At 60.0% G+C, this 12,763-nt stretch overlaps 2 protein-coding genes across 2 annotated transcripts; both read right to left on the bottom strand.

The window, feature by feature from the left end:
• Positions 1-516: 516 nt before the first annotated feature.
• On the bottom strand, positions 517-3,375 carry LSCM1_00216 (uncharacterized protein; the record flags this gene model as incomplete). The annotated part of the gene is made up of 1 exon (XM_067317868.1): positions 517-3,375. One exon carries the CDS (start codon positions 3,373-3,375, stop codon positions 517-519), a length of 2,859 nt encoding a protein of 952 aa, XP_067173973.1.
• Positions 3,376-6,889: 3,514 nt separating this feature from the next.
• Positions 6,890-9,706, bottom strand: LSCM1_00215 (uncharacterized protein; the record flags this gene model as incomplete). Its single annotated transcript, XM_067317867.1, has 1 exon — positions 6,890-9,706. The coding sequence occupies one exon, from the start codon at positions 9,704-9,706 to the stop codon at positions 6,890-6,892; it is 2,817 nt and encodes a 938-aa protein (XP_067173972.1).
• Between the last annotated feature and the right edge of the window lie 3,057 nt (positions 9,707-12,763).

The following is a 12,763-nucleotide window of genomic DNA, read 5'->3' as shown; positions in this document are numbered from 1 at the left end:
TGAGCAGCGCACGCCGGTGCCGGCGCGCCAAAGCAGTGGCGCCAGAAAGCCAAAGTGTAGAGAAGAAAGTCGAGGAGCGCAAGACGTGAGAAGATTGAGCCTACAGGAAGCTGTATGCAGAGCCACCGCCACCACCCCCTCATTACTCCACGCACACATGCACACACACACACACAAGGCGGGCGCTACCCGAGAAAGACGATGAGCCAGGCGAGCCGCGTCACGTCTGCCACGCATGTGTGAGTCAGGTACATATCTCAGACGACTTTTCCATGGCTGCCCTCTCGCTGTCCCTAACCGGCAGCCCTCCTTTCCTCCCTCCCCTCTCCATCGCATAGCAGTGAACGTTAGATGCGCCTTAGACACACCAGCAACTATAGGGGCGGCAGCTTGCGCGCCCTCGATTTCTTGCGATACATTCCTGCGAGCAAATCAGCTCATTCATCCCCTCCGTCCCATACACACACACACAGCGCCCTTCTCCTCTTCCCCCAACCTTTAAACGCCCACGACACGTCAGAGCTTTAGCTCTCCAATCTTCAGCATAAACTGCTCCCGGTGAGGCTGCTGCAGCACTACTGCCATACTAGCCAGCACTGATGTGGCAGAAGTCACGAAGAGCACATCAGGATCGATGGTTTCGTTCAGTTCTCGCTGGACGGTGTTGAGTAGGCTGATGAGTAGGTCGATACGCTCCGCGTCGGAAGGCACACGGATCACCCACTCCTCTACCTGGAAGTCCTCCATCTGCTGCCGCAAGCACCCATCCACGAGTTGAAGCACATATGCCTTGAAGAGGCAGCCCTGCGCGAACCGTTCGTACACCACCTTATACGTTTTGTACGAGTGCAGCTGAGTCCACATGGGTGGGGCCGTCTCTCGGTGCCGCTGGGCAAAGTCGCCGAGAAAGCTGCAAGGGGTCAGCAGCGTGTCGCATAAAGCGCGATCGCACAAGTGGAAGGCCGTGTAGGGTGCCGTGACCTTCTGGAACCAAGCTGTGATGGGTGTGAGAAACTCGGAGGTAAGGGACGTGAAGAACTTTCGCACTATATCGTCGGCGACGGAGAATTGCGAGCATGACGTGATGCCGTCTATCGCCGCCGTCGGGCACGCGCTGTGGTTGCGGGAGGTGGTGCTAGTAGCCGCCGAGGATAGCGATGGCGAGAGGGATGCGAGAGATGGACTGTTTGCGCCAGTGGTGGGCGAGGAGATAGTACGCGGATGCCCATGCAAGTGCGCAAGGCTCAGAGAGACGGATGCTCGCTGTGCATCCGCGTCCAGCAGGGACACCATCTCTAGCCGCTTCAGTAGCGTCTGCGTCTGCTCCGTGTGGTTCAACAGGAAATGGACAGACGAATCAAAGTAGTTGTGGAGACGCTGCTGCAGGTTTCTTCGCGAGCTATCCCGGCGAGCGCCGCCACGTTTCCGGTGCTCAGCAGCGCGCACTGACGCTACCGTGGTCCTGTAGTGGTCCACGGTGAAGAGGGTGACGGAAGGGGCGACATGCGACGGTACGGTGATTGGAGCCGACCCTAGGCACGTCGCAGTCGCCACGGTGGCCTCGCTGCTGCCGCTCCGAGCCCGCTCACGCCTACGCGGCATTCTCTCCGCGCGGCTGCTGGCGCCGCTGCTGGCCTGTGTCGGGGACGCCCCGCGCGCGTTCGCTGATGCAAGCTCCTTCGCTCGACTCCCATTCTCAGATAGTCGGGCCTGACTCAGCGTCTCCTCCGCGCGAGCCGAGTCACGCGATGAGGGCGAGGCCGATGGCGACGAGCTGGTTGATGATTCCACTTTGTACGAGGCATGTGGATCTACCGTGTAAGAGGGGGCGGGTAAGACGCCGCCGCCGCTGCTGCTGCTTCCGCGGATGCTGCTGGGGCTCAGCCGCAGCGCCTTAGAGGGTGCATGCAGACCGCCGTGGTGCCGCGTGCTTGCCAACCCACTACCCAGGGACGTAGTGGAGGCGAGACTGTGCACGTCTGCAGACAGGGGTGCAGGTCCAGACGCCGTGCGCCGGTGAGCGCTGCTCGGCAGCGGAATCAGCGAAGCTTCAGCGCGAAGCTCCTCGGGCAGCACGACACGCGGCACAGAGACTGTTAGCGAGGTGGTTGTATAAGCACCTGGCTGCAGGTGCTGTAGAGGGCTGGGAGACGGCAGAGGCGACATTGCCGCAGCTGCCACCCTGACGTTGCACGTCTCCACGCTCGGTGCCGGCAAGGCGATGGAGCCTGTCACCGCGGGTGACGTGTTGTGATCCATCACGACCATCAAGCTGGGCCACCCACTGAAGCTGCGTAGCAGGAAGGGGTTCGTGCCGGCCACGATGAGGCCCTCATTCACTGGGAAAGGTAACACCCTGCCCATTCGGCTCAGCCGTGGGAAATCGTCGTTTTGAACTGTGAAGTATGACCGCAACGTGCCATTGAACTCGATGGGCAGCACCAACGAGGCGACGCCGAAGGCCGCCGCCGATGCCATGCACGGTGTGTTGCTGAGGATGAAAAGCGGCTCGTGTCGGATGAGCAGCTCCCACACGTACGTTAGATGGTGCAACTGCGCACCGAGGAGTCTGAACAGGGGCAATAAATCGTTGCCCAAAGTGCTACCGCGGTACCGCGCACTGCCTCGTGCCACATCCATAAATTCTACGCGGCTGTCGACCGACATGGCAGTGCGGAGCGAGGCGCAGCTGCTGCGCGTGGCGCGACTCGACTGCCGCTGCGAGTGCGCCGGCGTAATGAAGACGAGGGCCTGCTGAAGCAGCGTCACAGTGTAGCGCACTTGTGGGTGAGGCGATGGCCACTGGGCAAGCTCCATCATCGCATCACGCAGAACGTCCTCTTGCGTGTAGTGCTCGGTGGTGTAGGAGTGATCCACCTCGAAAGAAGCTTCCGGAACTGGTACCAGCAAGCTTGAGATAGGAACCTTACCAGTGTCTGGGGAAAGCGGGCAGCATTGACAAAAGCGCGGCGCCACGATGCGGAGGATAAGTTCGTGCACATTGTAGTAGGGCAAGTGCGAGAGAAGCACCAAGACCTGCTGCACGTAGCCCCGTGGAACATTGGGGTCGTGCTTCTGTCGGTAGAAGGCCGCGCCGTACAGCTCCGGTACCGTGTTTCCGGTCGTTGGCGGCGCCACTGTCTGCGAGAAGCTCTGCGCCGCGGCCGTGGTGCAGTCCGGCATCGTGAAGTAAAAGATGAAGTTGTACCCGCAGTCGGGGTTGCAATCTGGAAAGGCGCAGTGCAGCAGCTTCATTTTCCCCTCCTCTGTAATGGCACCTGGCGGAGAAACACACTCGATCTTCGGCCCGATGTCAAGATCGAACCGGATTGACACCAAGCAGTCCACCCATGACGATGATACGGCTGCCGACATCGCTGCTAATGGACGCGAAACGCACCCGTGCAGAGGACCTGGGAGGAGGAGGTGGGAGAAAATATACCAACAAAGGGCGTGTGGAGGGGAGGAGGCACACGCAAAGAGAAAATGAAAAATGCGTGCGGCAGTCCGTTCGAGGAAGCAGCAAAGCGGTGGCGAAGAATAGAGGCAGAAGAAGGGATGGCGAGAGCCCGAGCAGCACTGGCGAAAAAAAAAACGCGTAGGCAAACCCAATGAATGTGCGTGTGTGTGAGGGGTGGGTGGGAGAGGGGAGCAACGATGAAAGAGAAGACGTGCGTACAGACACAGACACACACACACACACGCACACGCACACGCAAACTCTCTCTTGGATGCAGGCACACAGATGACGAGCTTATAGAAGTGAGGCGAATTCGGACGCGCTAATAGAGACAGGGAGAGAGAGCAACGAACATTCGAAGGGTTGTCCCCCAAGCATGTGAAGATAAAAATGAAGCACAGTGGTCCACACAACTCCGCGTGCACGCAAACACCTTGCTGGGAATTCACGGAAGACGAGACAGGTGAAGAAGTTAGGTGGTGAACGGGAAAAAAAAGCAGGCGCGCGCGCAAGAGCCCCTACACGACGAGAGCAGCCCTCGCCAACTCCGTTCAGAGGGACGGTGTGAGGAGAAGAGAGGGGAAAAGGGGAGATGAAGGGACGAAAGAAAGAGTATAGACCACGCGAATAGGCAATCGCGGAAAGAGAGAGGGGAGGGGGGACGAAGGGGGGAGGGGGAGGAAGGGATGTGTATATTTCCTTGAGCGATGTACTGCAACACGGGCGGGGGAGTCGTTTGCTCGTCTGCTGGAACGCACGTGTATGCCTCGTGGAAGGGAGGGGGGCCCAAAAGGTTTGATGCATGCGAAAGAGAGAGGGCGCCACGCGAAGTTCTCCCTGCGTTACTCTCTTCGATACGCCCGCGAGAAACAACAAAAGAAGCCAGCAAGTGAGGGCCAGATGGAGGCCGACTCGTCTTCGGGATGACCACACAGTACGCACTCTTTCGTCAATTCGATCGCCTTCAATCACGGTTCTTTTGCTGTTCCTACGGTGACTGGTTCTGTTTTAGTCGCCGAGCCCGCAGCCAAGCGTATCCCCTTATCGCTAACTCCTTCTGATTGTGCACCGGCAGTGCCTCCAGCCGAACTGCAACAGACTGCAGAACGGCAGCAGAGTTGGCGGAAGTCTGCACCTGAAGCAGCTCAAGAACATGGGGAACAGAGGAAAGAGAAAGGGAGTGGCACGATACGTGTGTAGGTGAGCATGTGCGCACGCGCATGAGCAAGTGTGTGTGTGGTGAGATCCACGGTGAAGATAAGGTGTAGGGGCGGGGGAGAAAAAGGGTTATAAAAGGAGTTGGAGAGTGACGGGAGACGAGAGAGGGAGTCGTTGTTGAGCGCCACTTCAAGCACGGCACATTTTCGATGGGGACGACAATCATGTGTGCATGACAGCCGGGAAGACACGCGCAAGCCCGCGGTGAAGCAGAGACGAGAGCCAAGTCAATCAAGGCAGACAAAGAAACAGCACATGGGCCTTCTCTCTGCCGTCCCCCTCACGTACCCTTCGCCTGCGTCCTGTCGGCTGACAAAGCACCCGCCTGCAGAGTTCTTCGAGGATGGTGACGCCATTGCTGAAGTCCCTTTGTCGCTTCAGGTTCGTGGGGGGTAGCACTACCGCAAACGTATGCACAGAGGTACGTGCGAAAGAAAAAAAGAGGGGGGGGGGGAGAGAGGAAAGAACCGCTCAAAGAGATTCCTCGACGTTGCACAGCCGGCTTCTTCGAGAACGTGGAAAGCAAAGCTGGCCAACGAAAAGGTGTGTGTGTGTGTGTGCTTGTATGCTAAACACCTGCACAGAGGACTGATGAAAGCAACACGGGGCACCCAGAGAGAGGCGTATGCACTAAGCATTCTTACTCTCTCCAATACAAGCGCACTCGCCCACGTCCGTGTATGAGGGAGAAAGGGCAATGGAAGCTGCAACGACGGCATCAGACGAGGAAAGCACTCCGAACACACACCCAATCAGCCTGCAGCCATCCTGGTGTGAGGGAGATTCAGGGAAGGGAGAAGAAGGGCAGGCAGGGCACGCCGACCACAGCACCTCTGCGCCTCTTACACAACCGCCCTTCAACCGTATAGCAGGGAAAGAGGGGCAGTTTGTCCTCGCGCACAGCTGACATGCCGCAAAATGTCAGACACAGCCGAGCATGTGAATGTGTGCTGGAAGACGTGCGCGCCACAACAGTTTCGGCGTGTGGCTGTTTTTCTTCTGCTTTGGGCTTCGCCCCGTTGTCTCTGCCTCCTCTCCATCCCACCCACCCTTCCCTCCCCGTCGCTCACTTGCCGCCGCACATACACGCTCTCTCCCTCTCCTCGGCATGGCCCGCGCCGCTCTTACGGCGGCCGCGAGCCTATCCCGTCCCCAGCAGCCCGGTCCCAAGCGCCAACGCGAAGGATGGAAAGAGCGGGAAAGAAAAAAAGGGGTAGTGCGAAGCGGAAAGCACACAAGAAGAAACAGAACAGCAAAAGGGAAGAAAACAAAAAAAGAGCGGCGGCAGTGGCCGTGGTCCGGCCATAGCTGCACGCCTGCCATCTGTCCCGCACCCCAACTTGGCGGGCAAAGAGGGAGAGAAAGAGCGCTGGGAGGAGGACAGAGACAGACGTGCGGGCCCAGAGAGGGGCGACGAGGTTCGTATTGCAGTCGGGCGTGCCTCTTCTCTCCCTTTTTTCGCCTTTTCAGGGAGCCGCTTTGCTCTCTCTCTGCCCCGACCCCCCTCCTCTCAGTACACCACCGTCACATGGCGGGGCACCCGTTGAGACAGAGGAAAGCGAGGGAAGAAAGAGGTATGCGCGTATGAAGGGGAAAAGGGGGAAGCGGGCGCCAGTGAGTGGGGGGGGCAGAACAGCACCCACCACAGTGGAGCTCGCGTACCCACCGGCGTACAACCTGAACCAGGCAGGCGCGAGAGCCGACTGTGAAACCCTCCCTGCCGCCTTCTCTACTATCGCACCCTCCTCCGCTCTGGAGAGCATGATGCTGCGCAACTCACATGCCAAGATCATGAAGCCAGCAAAGCTGGACATGACAAGCGGAAGACTCGATGCGCTTTGGTGCTGCTGGCGAGCCGCTGCGTGGCGCTGGCATCCCAGAGGCCTCTCTGACTAGAGCCAGGGTAGCCAGTGTCTGAGTCACGCCGCTAAGCCGCGCGTACAGCTCTGCAAGCTCCTACGGTACTCTAGCGCAGCAGTCAGGTCAGCATTCGGTCATGAATGAGTCAAGGTGGTCTTTCAAGTTAAAGGAGTGGTCGGGCCACACGATGGAGACCGGGCAGGGGCCGACGCCGCCGCCATCAGTGAAAGAGACGGGGCGCTGGCCTTCAAACGTGGCGCGATCGAATGAGGGGCGGCGCGAGCAGCAGAGCGGCCTGAGAAGCGGGTAGGCGCGACTGACTGCATCGCTGGCCTTCAGATACGCAACGCTTCACCTCGAGCTCAGTCGACGTCCTTCCAGCGGGCCTTGGGAAGCCTCCCTCGACCACGGCAGCGGCGAGGATCTAGCGGACTGTGAGAAAGGAGGATGCGACACGCGCGCTACGCAACCACCAAGCGTTCGTGCCGCAGCAGGTCGCGTGCTGCAACTACGTGGACGGCTCAGCTTGGGGCGTCTCGATGTCGTCTGTGGCGGTGCCGGCTGGAACAGTAGAGAGGCAAAAGAGTCTGGCTCGGCAGCTGGGAGCGCGTACAGCGCTGACTGGCCGGGAAAGGGCTTCAGCGACAACGATCTTCGCATCCGGCCCTGCGCCGATAGTGCCGCGCTGCGCAGTCGGTGATGCCCTCCAGTTGCTCGTAGGTCGTGGTCTGTGCTCGAGTAAGGGGACAGAGACGTGAGGAGATGAGTAGATCTCTGAAGTTGGCGGCACCGCCCCACGGCGCCAGTGGAGGGAGGGAGCCGTCGTGCAGTCTCCCGGCCAGCAGGCGGCGGACCACTCAGCTGGCGCCCGCGCCAACGTCGCGCGGTAATGGGGCACTGGGAAACGATGACCTCCTCGCCACTGGAATCGGGGTGGGCACGCACGCTCCGTAATGCAGGTGTCTTCGTGTATGCATATGAGCGAGGAGGCAACGCAGGAGCTACAGCCCGCGACTGCGAGACCTGCTTGCGCAGTCTTTGGCGGAGCAGTTGAGTGTTGCACGTCGTTCCGCTTCGGCCCTTCGACGACGTTGGCGGCGTCGAGGACGCCTCGCTACTGTGACGCATAGAGACCAAGCCGCTCCCTCTACGCAGGCCGGCCGCGGTCACGTCACCGCTGAGCATGGACGCTGGTGCGGTGGAGGGCGAGGACGACCTCGACGAGTATGACACAGCCGTTGTTCTCTGAGTAAACGGGGAAGGCTGCGGGTAGTCTTCCTCCTTTGGTGCCGTGCCAACGTCACTCCAGTTGGCACTGCTTTGGCCGTCTCGTAGTGGCAGCAGCGCTTCCGACCCGCTGCTCACGCTCCTACGCAGCTCTCGGCGCAGTCGCTGGCGAATACTGCGGCAGAGTACTGCCATAGCGGAATCACGCGCCACGAATGGGTATGCATCGTCTGTGTCTAAAGATGACCTGCGCACCCTCGCGCCGCTTTCCGCTGATGAAGTGGTCGGCGCCACACTGCTGAGACTGCTCTGGCGAGGATGCGACGCGGAAGCCACTGAAGCAGCGGCCAGTAGCGACCGGTTCGACCCTTCGCTGTCGCGCACTGGGCTAATAGAACAGGTCGACCTAGCACAAGGTGCCACACCTCTACCAGCGCTGAACGAGGCAGCGGTGGCCGCCGTCCAGCCGGGAATGAGGGGCAGCACCGGAGCCGCCCATAAGGGCGGCTCTGGCAGCAGGTCCAGCGCGAGCACGTCCGTCTGCGAGTCTCCAGCGTTGCCCGCAGATGCAAGGGTGGATGCAAAGGAGGAGCAGCTGCCCTCGCTGCAACACGGAGCGTGCAGGCCTGAGTCGATAATCTTCACAAAAGCATCGAAGTCGATGGAGATGGGAGACTCAGGCGAGGACCGCATCGGCACCCCGCACACGCGCTCCACAGCACTGGGGTTAAGCGCTATGTTAAACCAGCGCAGTACCTTCGCCAGTCGCACCAGCGTCACTGTGCTGCTGTCGCGAGAGCCCTGGCCTTCCGCGATCTCCGCGAACGCCCTGCGCTGCACATACATGAGGATGGGGTCGCCCTTGTAGGTTGCGTCGGACTCGTACGAGTCGCTACTGAACAGATTCGGTGAGGGCGGCGGCAGAGCTGCCGTTCTGCTGCGCAGGCCCTTACCCCGTCCATGTGGCTTCCGAGGTCTGATCAAGGCCGCCGCCCCAGACATCTCTGCCCTCGACGGCGAGGGAGATGTCGGCGCCGCAGGCCTTGCCACGATACGCGCTAGAGAGGACGGCGGAGGTCGGCTCTGGCGTCGAGCAGCCAGCGCAGAGCGGAGACGGCACACCTGCAGGGCAGATTGACGAGTAGAAGCAGAGGCGCTGCGCCTCCTTTGTGAGGGCGTTAGGTCTCGTCGTGGCTGTAATGAAGCAGTCTTCGCCCCCAACCTCGCAATGTGACCCGCATGCCTCGGCTGCCCTTCTTCGAGAGCGCTCGCAGCCAGGCCACTTGTGAGGCAGCAAAAAAAAGAGAGCGTCTCCCCTATTGTCAACCCTATAGACGGCGACGACAGCCGTGAATGTGACGCAGCGGACAGAGCAGGTGCGTCCTGGTCTTCGTTTCCGACTGGGAAGGGGACGGGGACGTCACCGTCTGCGGTTGCAGCGGTCATAAGTGTTTGAAAACGACGTGCGCCAAAGCACACCTCCGCCAAGCCGAGGAGGTACTCATTGGAGGTAAGCGCGCGCGGCGCCCCTGCCGCGTTCGCCGCCTTCGTTAGTGAAGCCGCCCTCCTCTGCGGTGGCCTCGGCCTGGACGTGGTAGTATGTGCACTTGATGCCATCATGGCCTGTGCAGATTGATAGAGCCTGCGAAGTAGCCGCAGGAGCTCGCGCTCCCCTACAGCCGCGCCCCTGCTCAGGGGGGACGGGGATGCCGTTTTAGTGATCTGCGAGCGGCGTTGAGTGGCCCTGGCGTGTTTTGTGTGATGGCGTATTTTCCGAAGCTGAATTCTGTGGGCGTCGTATACTTGCCGGGCCGCCTGCTCCTCTTCGATGGTCAGCGGAACGAGGGCGAGGGCAAAGTGTCTCTCGCCGCCATCCGAAGAGGTGGCGACCCCTGGCAGAGGCGCTCTGCTGCAGTCTTTCCCGCCCTGCGTCGGCGGCATGGCAATCGGTACTCTTCGACTAGAGTGCGCTGCAGATGGGGTATCATGGCCTCCTGCCTCAGCGGCACCGCCGTCGGCACTGTTCTCCTCTGACGAGTCGCACGAGTAGCCTGGATTGAGGAAGCCGCGGTTGTCCTGGGTGAGTGACGCGCGCAGCTGTGGCTCTTCTGCGATAGCGCTGTTGCGGCTTCGCCGCGGCCATGGGGGGCAACGAGCTCCTTGCGCAGCCCTTGCCCTCTGTGCACAGTCGGAGTTGGAAGAGGCGGAGGAGCTTGACACAAAGGGCGAGCTTTCCCACACTCCTGCCAACGCAGGGGCGCTGGCGTTTCCACCGGTGCCTGCGGGTTTTGGAGTACCGTCGGAAGCGCTGCCACTCACCCACTGTGGCATCTCACCAGTAGCGCACGTATTTAGGGTGTTCGCGCTGAGGTCGCTCGTGGCCGCGGCGTCAGAGATACAGGTTACTATCTCGGCTGCTGGGATTGTGCAGCTGCAGATGCTCTCTTTCCATGAGCACGGAGACCAAGAGGCGCTTGATTGCCTCGTTGTGTGGAGCGTGTCGGCCACCACAAACTGTTTTTTCAGCGCAGCGCGCCCCGACGCCGACGACAGCGGTGGTTCACATACGCTGCCAGAAGATGGCACAGCTCGTGCGGAAAGCACCGGGGCCATCAAACGGCGCTGATCGCCTCCAGTATCCTCGGCTGACAGTGCCGGAGACGATGGGTCGCCAGGTTCGCAGGCAGACAGCGCATTCAGCGAGGTGGCGCTATGTGTGACGATAAACTGTGAGTGGGAGTGCCATGGTGCGTCTTCCGCGGCGACGGTGCGGATGGCTATTGAATTCCCCTTGCGAGCTTTGACAGCGGAGGTGCCGACTGGGGCGGTCAAAGTCGGTGTAGTGATTCGCATTGGCGGCTCCGTTCACAACTCTTTTTTTTTGCGATTCGATTGGTAAGCCCAATCGGGCGTAATGAGCCGCAAAGGTGAGCTGCCAAGGAAAGACGGAGGACGTGTATAACGAAGGTTTCGACGCGCGGCGGAGAAGCGAATGTTACGAGGGAGCGAAGGAGCGATAGATAAGCAATACATATATATATATATATACGCATATATACTCGTACCGCACCAAATGAACGTCGAGCGTGTTCACTACTTCCTTCCTCTTAAGGGCCTCAGCTCACGAGAGAGGGGCCAAGCATGCCGAGACCACTCCTACTCACGCGGTAACGGAACGGCAGCAAGCAAGCAGCCAACCAACCATGAATTAAGAGCGAGAGCAGAGAGCGCATGACGAAAAAAAGGAGAGACGAAGAAGAAGGGCGTTGCGGTCACACCACTTAATCTTTTCTGCTCATCGTCTTCTCACCCCTATTGGCCATCCTGCGCTACGTTTTCCTGTGCTTTACCGCAGTGCCCCTTCACAGCTGCCGCCTCTCCGCTGTTCAGCCCCCGCAAGCAGTTTTCGCAGCCTGCTCACCACGAGGTCGACTCTCTAGAACAAGAAGTGGCGAGCGTTTCTACTCTCCGTTCGTATGCTCCTCCACACATTGCGTGACGCTCAGCGATGCAAGAGATACGGCGAAATCAGTGATGTCCTCACGGGCACAACCGCACTCACGCACACGCGACGGCAAAGGGAGAATAAGAGTGGCAGTGGGGAGGGGGGAGTGCTGCGCAGTGCCGACGCGACAGGTCCCTTCCAACACGGCCACTCTCTGCCATACAGCGGGGTGTGGCACCGCACGATAGCACCCCGGTCCCGTCGCAGGGGCGTATCGAGCCGTGCGGCGCAGCAGCAGACATGCGCTCCAGCGCGGCGCCGACTCGGTCGCCTGCGTACGGCCCCTGCCTCGACCTCGGCACGCTCGCACGCTTCCCAAGGTCGCCCTGCAGCCGGTCCCGCCATGCCGGTCGCCGCGTGGTGCGCCCCTCGCGGTGGTCCAGGCGCACCACACCGGTGCGCAGTGCGGGCCGTGCAGCAGGGGCCCGAGTCGCGCTGCCACTCCGCCCAGCATGTGCATAGTACAGGCGCGCCGGCCGTCGCACGTCGCTCCGACGCAGCGCGGCCCAGGGCCTGGCCACCGACATCCGTAGCGATGAAGCCGCTCTGGCATCTCCTCGCGACGTCGTAGGCGCTCTGGCCCCGCCAAGAGCGGAGGTGGCTTGGCATTTCGCAGGGTTAGGGGGGGGGGACTGCTTGTGCTTCTTACAGAGTGGGTCCTGGGCCATGAAGATGCAACGCTGAGGGGTCCCTGTTATCGAGGGTCATATTGTGGTTTGTGCGTGTGTGTTTGAAGGTGGAGGAAAAGGCAGGTACCAACGCCCGCGGAGAAAGGCCCAAGCACCTAACCGCATACAAAGCAGCAACAACAAAAAAACGTTGTCCGTGACTAAAAGATATACGCACAGCCCCCTTCCCTTTGACTCACCAAAAAGGAGCCGCAGACGAGAGCTGAAAAGTCAATGAACGAAAAGAAGGCGCGTTCCGTTGAAAAAGAAAAAAGCAGAAATTAATGAGAAAGGCGATGCAAAAAAAAAATGAAGGCTGAAAGCGTTCCGCTGACGAGGGCAAAAGCGCAGCATACATGTCAGCATGCAGAAATCCTGCCAACAACAGTGGCAGAGAGAGGAAAAACTAAATGGAGCGGATGCTCAGCAGGTCCGCAATGGCGCTGCTTCGCTCTGGTGTACAGTCGCTTACTTTTTTCTTCTAAGCTGCTGCTTTTGAAAGTGGCCTGCAGCTGATGCGTGTGCTCTGCGTTTGGTAAGCGCGAGGTGAGTGACGTGAAAACGCGTGGCGGCGTAGTGATAAGCTCAGGCTGGCTCATCACATGTGCGCATGTGGGCTTCTGTGGACGGTTGCCTGTGCGCGAGGAAAGTGGAGAGACGATTGTTATGTTGGATGTCGATGAAGTTGGCGTAACAAAGAAGTGTATGCGTGTATGTGTGGAGGAGGAGGAATGGGAGGGGAGGGGGGAGGCCACAAGCAGAAGAGAGCGAGCGTGAGAAACGAAATTGCTGCGGCCGGCCAAGAGAGCCCTCTGAACAACAAAA

The sequence above is a fragment of the Leishmania martiniquensis genome, chromosome 36 (assembly GCF_017916325.1).
Source record: "Leishmania martiniquensis isolate LSCM1 chromosome 36, whole genome shotgun sequence".
Taxonomy (NCBI): domain Eukaryota; phylum Euglenozoa; class Kinetoplastea; order Trypanosomatida; family Trypanosomatidae; genus Leishmania; species Leishmania martiniquensis.
The sequence above is the reverse complement of the archived record's forward strand: the minus strand, read 5'-3'. Positions and strand labels throughout refer to the sequence as shown.